The sequence below is a fragment of the Scomber scombrus genome, chromosome 1 (genome assembly GCF_963691925.1).
Source record: "Scomber scombrus chromosome 1, fScoSco1.1, whole genome shotgun sequence".
NCBI classification, from domain to species: domain Eukaryota; kingdom Metazoa; phylum Chordata; class Actinopteri; order Scombriformes; family Scombridae; genus Scomber; species Scomber scombrus.
In genome coordinates this window covers 8,078,013-8,094,461 of record NC_084970.1, presented here as the reverse complement: position 1 = coordinate 8,094,461, position 16,449 = coordinate 8,078,013, and the positions used below count along the sequence as shown (strand labels likewise).

General features: G+C 39.0%; 1 protein-coding gene across 5 annotated transcripts in view; it reads right to left on the bottom strand.

Annotated features, from left to right (window-relative positions):
* Positions 1-16,449, bottom strand: part of ntrk3b (neurotrophic tyrosine kinase, receptor, type 3b) — a 180,625-nt gene that overhangs the window by 140,986 nt on the left and 23,190 nt on the right. For all 5 annotated transcript variants that reach the window (XM_062441058.1, XM_062441110.1, XM_062441082.1 and 2 more), the window contains exon 2: positions 373-447. In XM_062441058.1, coding sequence (XP_062297042.1) covers positions 373-447 — 75 coding nt within the window. The remainder of the gene's footprint in view (positions 1-372; positions 448-16,449) is intronic.

The window sequence follows — 16,449 nt, the reverse complement described above, 5'->3', positions numbered from 1 at the left end:
GTTTAAACATCAGCTTGTGTTAGGATCAGAAACATACCCTTCACTCCCTCTTTTTCTCTACACAGCCCAACTAACACCTTGTCATCTCCTCAGAGAATTAGCTGGGATTGTGTCACTTTCCGAGAGGTATCGGACACTAAATCCTGATGCGTTGCTGGTGATGCTGCAGCTGCAGCCACTTGTGTTGTAAGCTGAATTACTGCCCTCATCTCTACGAGAAAAACCAATGGCCTAATGGAGAACAGGGATTAACAGCGGTGCAGGTTACACTGTCATTTTCTAGATCTGGAGACACAGTTGGACTGAAATACAGTAAAGTGTCTGTCACTTGTATCCCCTCACTCCCTGCCAGATAACAGTGTCAATACTCACAGTCTCTGTAGTCCAGTGTAGAGCTCCATATCCACGTCTCTCAGAGTCTGCAATCCTGTCCAGTTCTCTATGTGTCTGTAAACAAGAAAGAAAGAGAATAGTAAATGAGAGGCTCCTGTTCATCCAAGAAGAAAAACAAACCAGGAGACATGCCGAGATTTATTTTTTTTTTTTTCAGTCCCAAGTTTCAAAACTGAAACTGCCTGTGTGTTGTCAAAGTTTTTTGAATCCATATTCATTTAAATTGCAATTATTGGAACAGTTCTGACAGAGCACTCTCTGCTGCCCTCTGATAGATTTAATTGCCAAGAGGCAGCTTCTGGAGCTTAATCTATGTGAGGGGAAGTGTGCGGGGGGACAGACCAAATAAATACTGCAGACTGCTTAACTCGTAGGGAAAAACTCCTCTTTGTGGTGGGATAACATTCAGAAAGCTGGCGCTTTAAATTAGCTTTAGGAAAAAGAGCATTTGTCAATGATTTGTTTGTTATGGTTTGGAAATGAAATAGGCGCACACACAGGGCACACCGGTTTCAATTAAGCCGAGGAAATGAGGAGACGTAGCAGAGGACATGGCAAAGACTTTATTGCTTTGTTTTGGGAGGAGTGAAATATGATTAAACGCTAAAGAGAACTTCACTCGAAATGTCGCATTTTGAATCAGTGCTACGAACCAAACAATCAGCTAGACACATATAGAGGTGTTCTACGGGACAGGATGACAGCTGGCTGTTCATCTGGAAGGCGTTCTACAGATAACCTATGTACACATAGACACATGGAAAAACAAATCTATTTATATGCATGCAGGAATTCATTCAAGAACACAGTCTTGTTGTGTAAGATTTAAACTACTTTCATGTTTCAGTACTGGCTCTGTGATCAGAGGTTTATATTCCTGCAACTGGTATTGGCAAACTGTGAGCTCATCTACCATATCTGTTGGCTTTTGTGCATCTAATGTACAATGATGAGGGAGCATCTGAGACTTTCTGTTTATCTGAGCGCTGTGCTCCAGGGTGCATCATCTGCTTTGGTGGAGAGGAGAAAACAGGTTTGCCAAATGTAACCAGCAGTGTTGAAACTCCGCTGTGCTTTTCTTTATTGGTGGCTACTGGGTTGTCAATTTTTTTTTATGAAGGCTGGCAGGTGGAAGCAGTTAGCGGTAAGAGAACACTGAGTGTGGCTGTTTCGGGATGGTTTTTTTCCAGTAAATGATTTTAAGAGTTCTGATTACATTCAAAATACCAGCGACTGTGACCGTAATGTGAGCTGAGTCACGGTAAAATTGAGCTTGGATATGCCAAATGGTTTGGGAGATTGGAAATCAGTGCAAAATAAACACGATTTGTCCAGGTGGACCACTGACTGGGAGCATTTTTACACTAGCTTTGTTTGTTTTAGTCTTAAACCTAACCCTACCCAGATTCAGTTGTTCCCCTCCCCTGCTGGTCTGATTTCACATGTTTGGCTGCTGCTTTGATCTACAATTACTTGTATAGTCATTTTGTCAAAATGCACCTGTTTTCTACCACTGCCAGGAAACAACATTGGCGCCCATTCACGCTTGTGATTTCAAGTATTTCAGAGGAGATTTCAGATACTTTCATTTACACTCAGCCACATACAGTATGTGAGCCTCTGTTGACAAGATCACAGATCTGATTGCCATCTGTCTTGGTATTCACAGGCTACATGGAAATAAGTACCAGGCCTACTCCAGTTCAGAGGGTTGAGATAATGCAACAATTACCAATCAGCAATAACAGCTAGCCAACTAACACGCATTTTCATCCATTTACATCCTTTTAACATCTTGTGAGAATGCATCTGAGAAATCAGATTTCAGTACATCTCAAATGCTTCATGGATGCATTTACACTTCGCTTCACTACGCTTTTCCAAGATTGGATAGTATCCAATCCGCCCAAGATGCATAAACAAACTGCAGACACTACTGGTGAATACAACAAAATCAGGGAGTGTATCAGCGTTACATAATACCACTCAATCACAAACACAATCATACAATCATTTATACAAAAATACATCTGATTGTTAACAAATGTGTTCCTGAAAATGTGTGGTGGCTGTAACTGCTTCATGCCAACAGAGTAACATAGCTGATGTTGAACTGAAGGCAGCTCATACTGAAGGCTGGGAGCTGAGTCATTAATGCGACCTGATAGCAAACAGGATGGACTGCTTATTCACAGCACTGCTGTGTTGCCCCAGCGACAGACAGAGAGGACAGACTCAGAGTGTTTGGGAAGTCAGCGCGCTGAGCTTTAATGTTCTGCATGGCACTTCCAAAAAAATGGCAAATGGAGTGAGGTTATATCCAAGAAACAGGGTTACTGAATTTTTTTGTGAAGATGGTGTTAGGTGATTGACATTTTCAGCCCTCAAGTGGGCATAAAACAATGACCGAGTGTGCAAGACTGTAAACCTAACTCAACATTCCTTTAAATTCCTGTAAATTCGCCTAAAACACCTATCTAAGGCATACAGTAAAATGAAAGGTGTTCTTGAAGCAGGGGTACATGCATGGTTTTGGTGTCTTTTGGAAGGTAACACTCAACTTTTTCCCCGATAGGCAGAATCCCAGTTAGTGCTTCTGGCATTGAGTAATAGAGGTTTGAACACAGTGAAGTAGAAGGGTTTTATTTCCACCTGAATATGTTTTTGCAAACAGATGCCTGCAGATGACCTATAGCTGTGATTTATTAGCTGGAAAACGCAGCATGGAGCTTTACCTAGTCCAAGTTCAAATTCAATAACAATACCACAGAAAATGAATATTTTATACATGTTTATAGAAGGGAATTTCCAGGCGTCTTGCAAAAAAGGCCATTTAGAGACACCAAATAACCGCTGCTTTGGAGTAACTGAAGCATAACCACTTTATAGTGCTTTGATCCTTTCTTGAAACTAAACTTTGTGCATATAAAAAGGTCACAACAAATGCTATGGTGGAAAATCCATTTATATTAAAAGTAAAGCACAACAAACTATATGAATTTACATAATGTCCATGTTGTGGCTTTATAGAAACCAGTAAAGCTGCATATGGTCATTTTTGTAATGTCACTGGCTATTCGAAGTGCCAGTTATCAGCAGAATCTGTTCCTATTTGGCCAGCCTCTAAGGATGTTGCACCATATTTTGTTCATATTATTTGTTACCATTATACTGTTCATAATAGTTTATGATCCAACATGTTGTAAACAGTGGAAACTACCACACAAAATGTCATAGACTACAGTCACAGAAGTCATGTAAAAGCTAAAGTTTTGTTGTAGTTTTCTTAGGCAAATCTCAAAAAACGATAAAACTCTTTTATTGAATACTGATAATGCAAGTCACGCTTGTGGCTTTGGGTTAAGATACGACCATGAAATGTAATGTCCCCAGTTGGTGTCCGGCTGGGTATCTTTGAATGTCTCTCTCTTGATCTCCTTCACGCCTCTCTGATACATCAGCCCCTCAGATTGACCTGATCAGGATGAATCAATCTGGTATAAGGAAGATAAACTTCCTGAGGAAACAGAAAGCAGCTCACTGGATTTAGAATTCCAGAAGCATCTGAGAGAGATGAATTTTAGAATTGGAGAGTTTTACGGTTATTTAATAAGATGGTTTCACACTTTTTGCCAGGAAAAACAAATCAATAAACTGAGAAATTGTTAAGAAACAATACAGATACCATTGTATTGTTCAATCATATAGTTCTTTTACAATGATAAAGATCTCAGTGTGGAGCTTCAGATGCCTCAGTTTCCACAACTTTTTTTTCCATTCTATTTTTATTTTTAACTAGAAAACAAATACAGCAGCACATTGTAAAGCATTAGCAGCGCTGGGCCATGCTCAGTTTAGAAAGTGCTTTCCAGCAGGGTTTTTGCCGTCCCACAACGAGGATAAAAAAACAGTAAAGAAGCATAAAAACAAGACAAACAGAGAAACTATAAAAGCTGACAAGTTAGATCATGGGCTGAACAATGGATCTATTTTAAGAGAGAATTCCCAATAAAAGAATTCAGCATTTGGCAAAAAAAAAATAGTAATAACATTTTTTTTAAGGTATACAGACACAGAATTCAAAGGAAACAATAAAAGACTGGTGATTGAAATGTTACAATTTGAGTAAAACTATGCAAGTTGATAAAATATTCAGGCAAAGATTGGAAATTCTGAAGTTGTGTGTGTGTGTGTTGAGCCACAACAAATAATGAAATATTTATAATAATGAAATGAATCAGCTGAGCAGTTTACAATCTAAAAGAGCTAATGTGCAGAATCAGACCTTGTCCATGTAAAATGTTAAAAGTATAGTTTGATTCACACCCGATGCACTGAATTATTTTGAAAGTTTTACATTGTTTCTTCCCTCATTTGGAGAGGAATTTGGCATCTACGATAATTAAATCCTGAAAGCTATTTGACCAGCCTGCATCAATGAGACATCATTTCAATTACATTGTATACCCTGGTCAAATATTGATGCAATATTGTGATATGAAAAAGTATAATTTAGCACAAAATGTTTTCATTTGCAGCACCACTCTGTGAGTACGTGATATCATTTTGCACTATCGCAATTTGCATGAAGCTGCTGTCAACAAACAGCACGGAGGAAGCAGGCAACACCTCCCCGCGGACCCGAGCACGTCGTCTGCTCTGAACCTCTGATTGTCCGCGCCACATTGAATATGCATGTGGATTAGACTGCTGTGAAAAGATGGATATGAATAACAAAGATGCTATGATAATAAAGGAGCATTCAATCTGTCCTGTTCTACCTCGATCCTTGGAGGATGCACAAGTGAAATGGTGCAAAAATAAAATCAACCTAATTTGAAAAGTAATAGAGACGGTAACATTTTTCATTCCAGGCATTCAAACACACGCTTTCATCCAGACTTAAAATGAGTGAGACAGTACAATAATTCTAAATCACTACTTTGTCAAAATAAATACTACACAGAAGTGAGAGGATCTGAGTGGAGGCAAAAATGGGATGTTAGTCTTTTTTCTTGACAACCTGATTAGAATTAAAGTCTTATTTATGTCTCTTCTCTTTTATCTGTCTTTAAATTGTTTGTTCTCTGTACAGTATTTTGTGACAGTTCTCTTAAAGTGCTTTCGTAATAGATTCGCCATAACATGACTTGATTAATAACTGGGAAGTACACAGGATATGGAGGATATGATCCGAACAAATTGTACACACAGATTTGCCAGCTTGCTCTCTAGCATACGAGCCTATGAAATTACAGCCACCTTCCATCTGCTTTCGAAAATGGCCTCCAACAAAGTACAATCTGAACTGGGTGGCAGGGTGGTTCAGTGCTTGAGGAGAACACCCTGGAACCAAACAGTAACAGATTCGATCCCAGCAACAGCCATCTGTTGTGTCGAAGTGGCCCTGGGCTACGCACTGAACCCCTACCTGCTATCTTGTTCTGAGCTTCTGTGAGTATGTGACAAAAACTCCACTTTTTCATTACTTAATATGAGAGCACAGATACAAACAGTACAGAAATCAAATATGAAAGGAGAGGATGCCAATTTGAATGTCACAAACTTAGTAACTATAAGATAAGATAAAGAACCAGCAAGAAGCACTCTGTTCAGGTCTATTGGTTACAAAACTTTTGAGCAAGCAAAAAACAAGTCTGAATTTGAGTCTATTTAGGAACACATTTGTTTTAAGTCACATATTCATATCCTTTTAGCTCTGGTTTGGTCTCCACCAGCTCCAGAGGGAAACATCCTGCTTCATTAGGGAAAAGGAATTGATAAGATTTTATTGATATCAATGCCATTATCGATTCTGCTTATCGTTCTGATTCTCTTCTATCAATTCTAGATCAATTTTTGTATGGGAAAAAGGTTTTCAATAACCACAACTGGTTTTGTATTATCTCCACTGTTTATCAATGGCCTTGCATGGTGTATATGAAACATAACTAGTATGTAAAATAAATTGTCCAGAACCAAAAGTTGACTGCTTTAATTAATTAGTAAATTATGTAATCTCACAGTCGCCTGCGTGGTGGATGGAAAGAGGGGGGTGTAAGCAGAGTGCTCCGTTGTTATTGACGTTAACATTATATCTCCAGCAGTGGAGAGTAGCCTATCTACTGCATTGTTAGCTCTGTTTGTAGCGCCTTGTACATCACTGTCCAACACGCTGAGCAGGCGCAGGGTTGTTGAGGTGGGACATATTGAGCACCAAGTTATTTTCTTCCCATGAGAGTTGGTTTAGTGTTGTTTAGTGCTGCGGTGTGTGTCGGTCAGCCAGTGCCGTTTGTTACTGCTGGAGTTAGCTGCACTGCTATGCTAACGTTAAGTGACGATACATAAAGTTAATTTACTTGATGTTCATCTCACAAAGGTAATTATTTAGTCATTACATTTTTTTAAAGTGCTTGTAAGTGATGCTTTTTTGAAGTGAACTACAAGATAGCTGAAGATAACTTTAGCATGTTGCGCTGTACACAATCTGGAGGCTAATTGCTAACTTTGTTCGATAGGTAGCTTTTTTGGTGGGCTTTTTCACACAAAAAGACACTTCCTGTTGATGTACCACGTCCACATGAACTAAAAATAGTAAAGTCGGAGCCCTTCATGTAAAACAATGAACTCGAAGATACTAAAATGCTCTGTGGTTTTATCACTGAGAACGACTGCTTTCACATTACAAACAGTCATTATTAAACTACAAATATTGCTTCCATAGATCACTTGGACCTTACTTTACTCCAAACAACCTGCTTACTCACCACCAACAACAAGAACAAGGTTTTAATGGGTCGCTATATGATACATGAAAACCGGTCACTCATTGTTTATGAAAAAGATTAGAAACAGATTGTAAAAGTCAACAGTACAAAATCACACCTGTAACATGAAGATGTGCTGTAGATGTGACGAATATGATTTTGATGCTCCCCCTGAACCGTTTCCTTGGCTGAAATGTGTGGTAAGAAAAAGATACATGGGAGCCCCTGTAGCATAAAAACACTGAATATCTTCTGTTTCTTGGTAATCTTCTGTGATTCTGCCGATTGTTTCCTATACTGCTGTCTGTGTGTGATTTACGACTTTGTTGGGATGATCTACAACACTCGTGCCGCCACCTTAATGGGAAAATGTTTAATAAAATAGAATGTCTCTGGTGTGTTCCCGGGATATTGATCTACATTCTGCTTCCCTCTCTGTTTTTATAGAAACAGAGCAGCACTCCTCTACAGCCCAAACACTTCAGAGTGGGGATGCAATGGTGAAGTAGCACTCCTCTAGATTAAAGCACACGCCTAACATCAATCAGATAACCTGTTTTTCTTTGTGTGCTTTTTTTTTTTTCAATGCTTGACTCATAAGTGTTTCCAGCATTGTTAAGAGGAAGCCCAGAATGTGTTGGAAAAGGACACAGAGGAAGTAGAGAATGATGAAAAAATGGGAAAGGAGGCTATTTCCTTCAACATTTACTGCATCTGGTAGGTTGGGACAAATCATCCTCCAAACCAATCATAGGGGACATTTGATATTCAGCGCTTGTAAATGGGAATCAAGTATCAAAATCTCTCTCTCTCCCAGGCTTCGCTCGCTAAGACAAACCCACGCCTGTTACTTCTATGCAAATGCAATCACACGCGCAGGCAAACAGATGTACCAGCTTCCTTCCTAATGCATGAGCCTATGAAATCATATCCACCTTCAATCTGTTGATCAGAATCTGATTTACAAAATGGCGTCCAACAACAGTATTAATATGCAAAAGCAGACTGGGGTGGTTCGCTCCCTCGTCTTCAACCTTTCTTCCTCCAGAGAGAGATATTTTGGAGCCCCGCCCTTCGCATTCAGGCAGATGGACGCCGTGATGAACGCCAGCAAGCTCGTGGAGTGCCTTGCTCAAGTGCACTTTTAACACGGGGTGCTGTACATGGAAACATATTAGTGGGAAAAGGAATTTCTCACTTTGCTTTCCTCTCACATTTTCCCCATTGGTCGCAAGACATTAAAGGAGCATGCATGCTCAGTGAGTCTACCTTTGATAAATAAAGGTTTAAATAAAAGAATGACTCAGTGTTCATATTGGCAGCGAGAGACATCATAGAAACAGATGGGCTCAGTGCTCTTCTCCAGCGCTCACTTTTTACTGGGAAAAAATATGAAAAACTGGCAAATTGTGACAATTTGTCTCAATTACATTAACAGCAGAGACTGCGAGCTGGAGAATATGATATCGATATAAAAGTGACAGGCAAAATTGACCAAATTACAGCTTTATTAAAAATGATTCCCCCCGCATAGAAACGATGGATTCAATACTAAAGAATGAAGCCCAATTTTTTTTTTTTTTCTATTCTTGCCAGCAACTGGGACACGGGGAGCAGATAAATGGAGAAAGGAGAAGAGAGTCGTCTCGCAAAGGGACTTCAGCTCGATACGAAAGCAAAATGAAAAAAATAGCGGGAATGAAATTTCAATTGATTGCTTTTAGTTATCAGAGGTTTTTCCAGGGAGTGATGCTCAAGGGAAGGGATGGCCCGAGTTATGGACAGATCAGCAAAAACAGTTGCTTCTACTAAGCGCTGGACTCTGTTATCATGGCCATTACTCAGGCTCCACCACCATGCAGTCCTTTTAACAGAGCACTATGAGGACTGTGTGGGTAGTTACTGTATCTTGAATGTATATTAAGAGAGCACGGTGGCTTTTATTAATATCTGCCAGCACTTTTAGTCTTTATTCTCCAAAACAACCTGTGCTTAATGCTGTTATCATTATGAGGCAATCATGGGTCAAGTTAAGCTATGACACACACACACACACACACACACACACACACACACAAAGTCAAGCTATGTTTGACTATTCATTCTGTTAAGAGAGTTTTGCATATTCTCAGCATTACTACCACCTTTCTACTAAGTGTCATTTAATTCTTTTATCCACTCTCTAAAACTAAACAGTATGTGCAGAGTGAAAATGACTCTCTGCCAGTTTACCATTCAGTTCACTTCTTGTGTGAGTGAGAGCTATGCTGTTCTGAAGCCGTGCCAGCACCATCAGCTCAGAGTGTTTTAACACTGCTAATATTCCCAGCCAGGATGCCGTCCCACGGCTGCCCCCAGACTGTTCTGTGTCACTGGTTTACCGATCCAGCCTTGGGTAGAAGCTAAGCTTCTGAGTGTCACTGCTCGCTCCTAGGCTCAGCCAATCCACAGCAGAGATTTGGCAGGGCTAAACGTCGTGGGAGCACTGGTCCGTGCTCTGAAAGGTATCAACGCTTCGCACATGACTAAGCTCAAACATTTCTGCCCAAAATGAAAATGACTATAATGAGCGTGCCATTTTGCCAAGTGTCATTAGGCTATGATCCTCTCCAGATTCAGCTGACTCCGTGCTGGAGTTACTCAGCTGTAGCTCAGAAGGCAATGGATCTGCTGATCAACGGATGCCACTTTCAACACCGCACACCTCCATCTGTGCTGGATAATAAGCAGCGTTCATCAACACTGTCAACCCACACTTATCATTACACCATTTAAATCTTAAATGCAGGCCATTTTCAAACTGCTGCAACACCCTTAAAGTGTCACATTAATTCATTTTAAAATGTATGTGCTGTGTGTCATTTAGAGGAGGCTGTGAAAGCTTTGTCTTCATGACAGTCAGGAAGTTAAAGCAGCAATATTCTTTTTTCCTTTTGCAACTTTAGGGCAGCAGAACAAGTAACTAGGGCCCGACCAAAACTGTTTTTGTTTTTTTGGTTTTTTTTGGGGGGGGGGAGGCTGATGCCGATATTAGGGAGTTCAAAAAATTCCAATATCGATATATTGGCCAATAATCTCATATATATAAAGAATATACATAAAAAGCAAATATTTGCAATGTGGTTATCAAACACTTGTGACAAACATATGTAATGGAGGCATGATATTTTACAGTTTAACTATATTCATTATATAAAATGACTGAAACACTAAACCTCACTGGGAATTTAATAATTAAAAATAATTAATAATAATCAAAAACGTATGTACGCATTCAACTTAAATTAAGAAAAAGGATACATATACATTAAATGCTGCCTATATAACTTAAAAAGAATATTGGTGCATACCGGACGACATATATGCGAATATCGGCCGATAATATTGGTAAACCAATATAGCGATCTGGATCTACAAGTAACACACACAGAGCAACATTAGCATTGATTTGGAATTGTGTTTCTTGCTGCCCGGATAATGCACCGTCTACTTTTAGCTCTGTTTTGGTCTCCACCAACTCCTGAGAGAAACATCTGGCTCTGCAGCTGATAAATGCTACACTGTCTTCACCATCTGGTACTGGGCCGGTAGCATACAATAGGTTTATCAGAACATTCATGCTGACTACAGCCTCTGCAAGATTAGTAGTTAATGAGAATGGTGAGAGTGAATCAAAACAATTAATTTGTGGGATGTCACATCCAAAATAATTTGTTAAAAGTTGCTATAAAAAAAACTGTTTATTTGAGGAAGACTGAAGAATCAGATGAAAACTCTCACAAGCGTCTCCTGATACATTAATTTGAGCCACTGAACTGTTGATGAAATATTATCATAAAAGCATATCAATTAATTTACAATTCCTGCTGTTAAACAATTCATTTTTGCTATTTGTCAAACAGTGGGATATCTCGTTTTGGTGGAACTGGGGAAAAAAAGAAACAATAATTTTTTGGAACACTTGAGTGAAAATAAAATAATGTAATGTGAATAGGGACTGTCTGCTACCATTGTGAACAAGGATAATCATAAATGAAACTATTCCACAGCACAGCTTCTTAGGTTTACATCTGTTTGTCAGAAAAGAGAAACTGGAAAGAATGAGCGTATTAATAAATGAACAAAACGAGTGAAAAAGAATGAAGAAAATGCAAAACTTAAGGTGAAACAGGAAAACATTTTAAACATACAAAGCAATCCTAATCACAGGTAGGAGTTATCAGGTTCAAGTCTACTGCCCATTAGAAACAAGACGATGGAGGTTAGACACATGCAGCTTTCTGCTACTGTCAGCAGAAAGCTGACTCTCAACTCTTTTTAGAGCTCCACTGTCCTGCTGAGCATGATAATGTTTAATCAAATAAGTGATCGTATAGCACTGGGTTTCTGCCAGAAACACCATACTGCATGCAAATGTGGGAGACCTTTAGCACAGAGATATTTGGTGCTCTTAAAATACATCCCATCTGGAGACATGCATAATTATCGGAGTGATATACATCTGATCTGGTTTCAATACAATCTCAAAGCAAGACTATAAAGGTAAAGTATATATGGTTCAATTTCATACTATACTATGGAAGGTATTGTGCAATGACGAAAATTGGGACAGAGAAGGACTGAATAGAACTGGGGATATGACAGGATGGTGTAGGATATAGGACATACTGTAGGATAGGATAAGATAAGAAAAGGTAGGATGGGATAGGATATCCAATGTGGGATAGATTATAGGATAGAAGGATAGTTAACAGCAGGGGTTTTCAAAGTGTGGGAAGGTGGGCCTCCCTTCAGAGAACATCATTTTAAACAGCTGTGCCCCCCAATCACCCCCCACACACTAATTAATATTGCTAGTATTATCATTATATATATTTTAACGTCTGTATTTTTAAACATCTTTATAGTTGTCCATTTTAAATATAGTTTTTAGATGTATTTATTTTATAAATATCTTCATTTTTTAAAAATCTTATTAAAACAATTTAAACATTTTTATCTTTATTTTGAACACCTTTTTAAGCCGTTTCAAACATCTTTATCTTTTAAACATCTTTTTAAAACATTTTAAACATCTTTATCTCTATGTTTTAAATATATTGAGCTTGAGCTAGACTTCAGAGTACTGAGCACTGTTTAGCAGCAGTGAAGAGTAATGGCTCAATGTTGTTGGGTTTACCTGTCTTGCATAACACCAGGTGATATGAGGCTTTGGTTGTCTTAGCATTTACGGTGCTAAATGTCTCAATTACTTAAATAATAATTTTCTGCTCACCCAGACTATGTCTTCTCTCTCACTGAAGCTACTTAAATCCATTTAGCCCGAGTTCAAGTTTGCTAACCAGATGTTTACAGTGACTTGCTCTGGTTTGTTTTTTCTTACGCTGCACCTCCCCCTTATGTTCTCTTGCTCCCCCTACAGGAGAGTATATGATATGACACAACAGGTTATAGGATAGGATGAGATTTAGGACAGGACATAGGAAATAGGATAGTATAGGAGACAGGATGCAGGACAAGAAGTATGATGTAGGATAGGATAGGATAGGATAGGATAGGATAGAATAGGATAGGATAGGATAGGATAGGATAGGATAGGATAGGATAGGATGGGATAGGATGGGATAGGATAGGATACACAATCTAATATAGGATAGTATTTAGTATAGGACATAGTATAGGAATGGATGGGATGGGATAATGGTTATAAGATTTAGGGATAAAATAGGGTAGGACATGATAGGAGAGGATTGGGCATTGGTTATAGGATAGGACAGGATAGGGTACAATATGATACTAAAGGTTACAACAGGGCAGGAAAGAAAGCACAAAATTGGACAGCACTTGACAGAGCAGGACAGGAAAGGCCAGGAAGGTACAGGACAGGGCAGGATTTTATTGCCATAAAGTTAAATTATAGAGACAGTTTTGTCAACATGAGAAGTTGTAGGTGTGCTGTTGCAGCATGATGCTCAACGTTTTAAAATGTCGGCTGTAGATTTCCATCGCCTGCAACTGTCTTCTACAACATTCTCCTCTTCATGACTCACCTACTAATCCACACTCAATCTTTATGTTAAAAAGACCACATCCTACATTCATCCACCTTGGTGATGAGGTGGCTTTGAAAAACAATCCTCCCTGTTATCTTATCTTTGATGTCAAAACCATTCATTACTACAAAGTAGAGAGAAAAAGGAAAAGGCTCAGTGATAAACACTGCTAGAATGAATGAATGAATTGATTTATTTGATTATTTAAAAACCACATATAACACTGCACTGCAGTCATTATGTACACCAAGAATCACAGGGCATGAAAACACAATAAAGCCTGAAGGCTTATTTCCATTGCGGTCCTCTAGTTTAACACATCACACGATTAAAGCAAAACAACAACAAGACAACAAGTGAAGACAATACAATCAACATATAAAAAGCAATATAAATGCTCATGTTTTCTTGATTATAAAAAATTGCTACATGGTACACTCAATTTCAGATTTGAGGGCAGATTATTCTGATGGCAAGTAGACAAGCAGAGTGAAAGTTAGGTGGCGAGAAAGAAAGATGTGGAGATGAGAATGTGGAAGAGAGACATATTGTGCACTGAGCTGCATTTAAAGGGCTTTGATTACAGATTATGATGCCATCTGTTGTGAATGGTGGTCCTATTGTACATGACAGGCAGCATATTTGAAATGGGACGCTTGCACCTCCTGCAGCTGCTGTTCCTGTTCATCTTGGGTAACTCTCAATAAAGACACCTCTCTGACGGCCAATGGTCTACAGTGGGATAACTCATGTCCTGGCAGAGACCACGGCACCAGGCTTAAAGCATGAGGAGTGGATTAAATGTTCTGTGCACGTCCTTCATGGAGCTAGTCTCGTCCAATTTCAGAATATGATAAATCTGCAGCTGAGGGCATCTCTCCTGGAGAATTCAATTAGGTAAGAAAAGAGAAGAGGATCACAGTGATATTAGAAGGCTGATCGGAGAGCTCCTCAGCCCTCCCAGTAATGAACCGCTACCGTGACTAGATTGATTTGACTAGCCAAGCTCAGAGTTCATCCTCTTTTTAAAGTCACTCTCAAAAGGCTGGGTGTCATTGTGGAAGGGGAGAAGTTTAAAATTTAGAATTGAATTGAAATATGAGTGAAGGTTTTGATTGAGGGCCGGGGAGTGAAGTGCCTGTACTGTATGCTCCAGACACCTGCCAACGCGCTGAGATAACCTTTAAGCAACTTTAGATCTTCATCTGATCTTTTCAAACCAGGCCAGGCTTGACAGATTCTTTAGTCCCCACCCCCAATCAATAACCCTGCTCTGTAATTACCTTACCTCTCAATTATCAGTTAAATGTACTCTAAATGTCCTGACTTTGCTTAACGTCAGAGGGGATTTATTCATGAATACAGCACCATCTCAACTGCAGGTAAATAAACACGAGTGAAGTGGCTCTACTAAAAGTTTTAGTATTTTAAGCGCTGTAGTGGTTTCATGATATACGTATTCTGCTCATGTCCAGATTCTCCATCTAACACTGAGATCAATTCACAGTCCTGAAAGAGAGTCTCAAGGATGTACCTAATCCTGCGGGTATAAATAGTATAATTAGCTTTAATAGCATCTGATAAGAATCTCTTTTACTGTATGAGACTATGTGACATAGGCACTACTACAATCACAATTATGAAACAGAGAAATTATCTGGGTTAGATGTGTGTGTCTTTAACACTTCTGGAGTTTATCTGTATTCACCATGTCATGCACTCAGAGAGGAAGCTATTTGAGCATTCGCTAATGCTCAAATATGATTCAAAGTTGCCCATTTTCTATCTTCCTCTCTTTAATAGCACCAGGTTATTGTCAGGTCAGCTTATGTAACCAGGTTTCATTTATGATCCTGTCATACAAAGAACCATCATCACAATTAAATTGTAACCCAGCAACAATGTAACGTCTAACAACCTCTTCCAAAAAGCAAAAGTTCAACAAACAGTTTAGCATTCAAGCCAGCTGTCATTATGCATTGCTAAAAGTTTTACCAAGTAATTAAACTTAAAGGTGCAGTGTGCAGGATTAAGTGGCATCTAGTGGTGGGGGTTGCAGAATACAACCAACTGAATACCCCTCCCACTCACTCTGCTCTTCTAAACATGAAGGAGAACCTACAGAGGCTACAACACAATAGAGGCAAAATACCCTCTCTAGTGCGAGTGTTTGGTTTGTCCATTCTGGGCTACCATAAAACATGGTGATACAACATGGCGGACTCAGTGGAAGAGGACCCACCTATGTAGATATTAAGTGCCCATTTTAAGATAACAAAGCACAGTGGTTCTTATTTTTGGGTGATTATACACTAATTTAAACATACGTATTAACTTTATGTTCCATTTCTGCCAGGATATCCCACTGGTCCTTTAAAGTATACTTCGGGATTCTACCAATTTTCTGCATTGTTTTTTGAATTCTGAAGTCCCATTTTGATATACACTCAGGACATTTGGGGACATGAAGAATTTTCACCTTCCTTATCAAGTCCAGTCAGTCCCATCAGAAGAAAAAAAGAAACAGTAATTACTGGGACTGGGTTGAGATACACTCCGCTGCACTCTGTCAGGAAGAAATTAGTCTCTATCTTCCATTTCACTGTGAAAACTGACATTTAAAGATTCTTTCATTTCTCTGTTCATTTCTTATTTCCGTACCTATCAGTATTCCATCATCTGCTTTGTTTTGTCACCCATTGCTCTGACCTTTGACTTCTTTAGAACTGGATGTTTACAGTGTTTGTGATCCTGTTTTATTGTTGCCTTTTAAACCTTCTCAGCATAACTAGCTACACATCTAAAAATATAAAATATAAACATGACTCTAACTTGGCAACTTTATTACTAAGTACTAAAATAAGAAGATCGTAGTGAATTTATAACGACCTTCTTTTTCCTTTGAATGTTTATGTTCGCTTTGCAGCTCCTCACCAAGTCATCCCTCCATGCATCCCCAAGGACTATAATTGATTCATTAAAATATCATAATTATTTTTTTCCCTCGCTTTGTAGGAGAAAACTGAGCACAAAAAATAATTGGACTACCTTATGCATGCCCTACAGGATGGTACTGTGTTAAACTAACTCAGACAACATTAATACTTACATTCTTGTAGCAACAAGACTGAAATGTAATGATCCAGCTCCAAACTCAGCTCAAATTAAAGGCATGTTTAAGAGGTGTGATGTCACCTTTACCCTGGAAGTCCCAACAAGGTCAATGGTTTAATTGT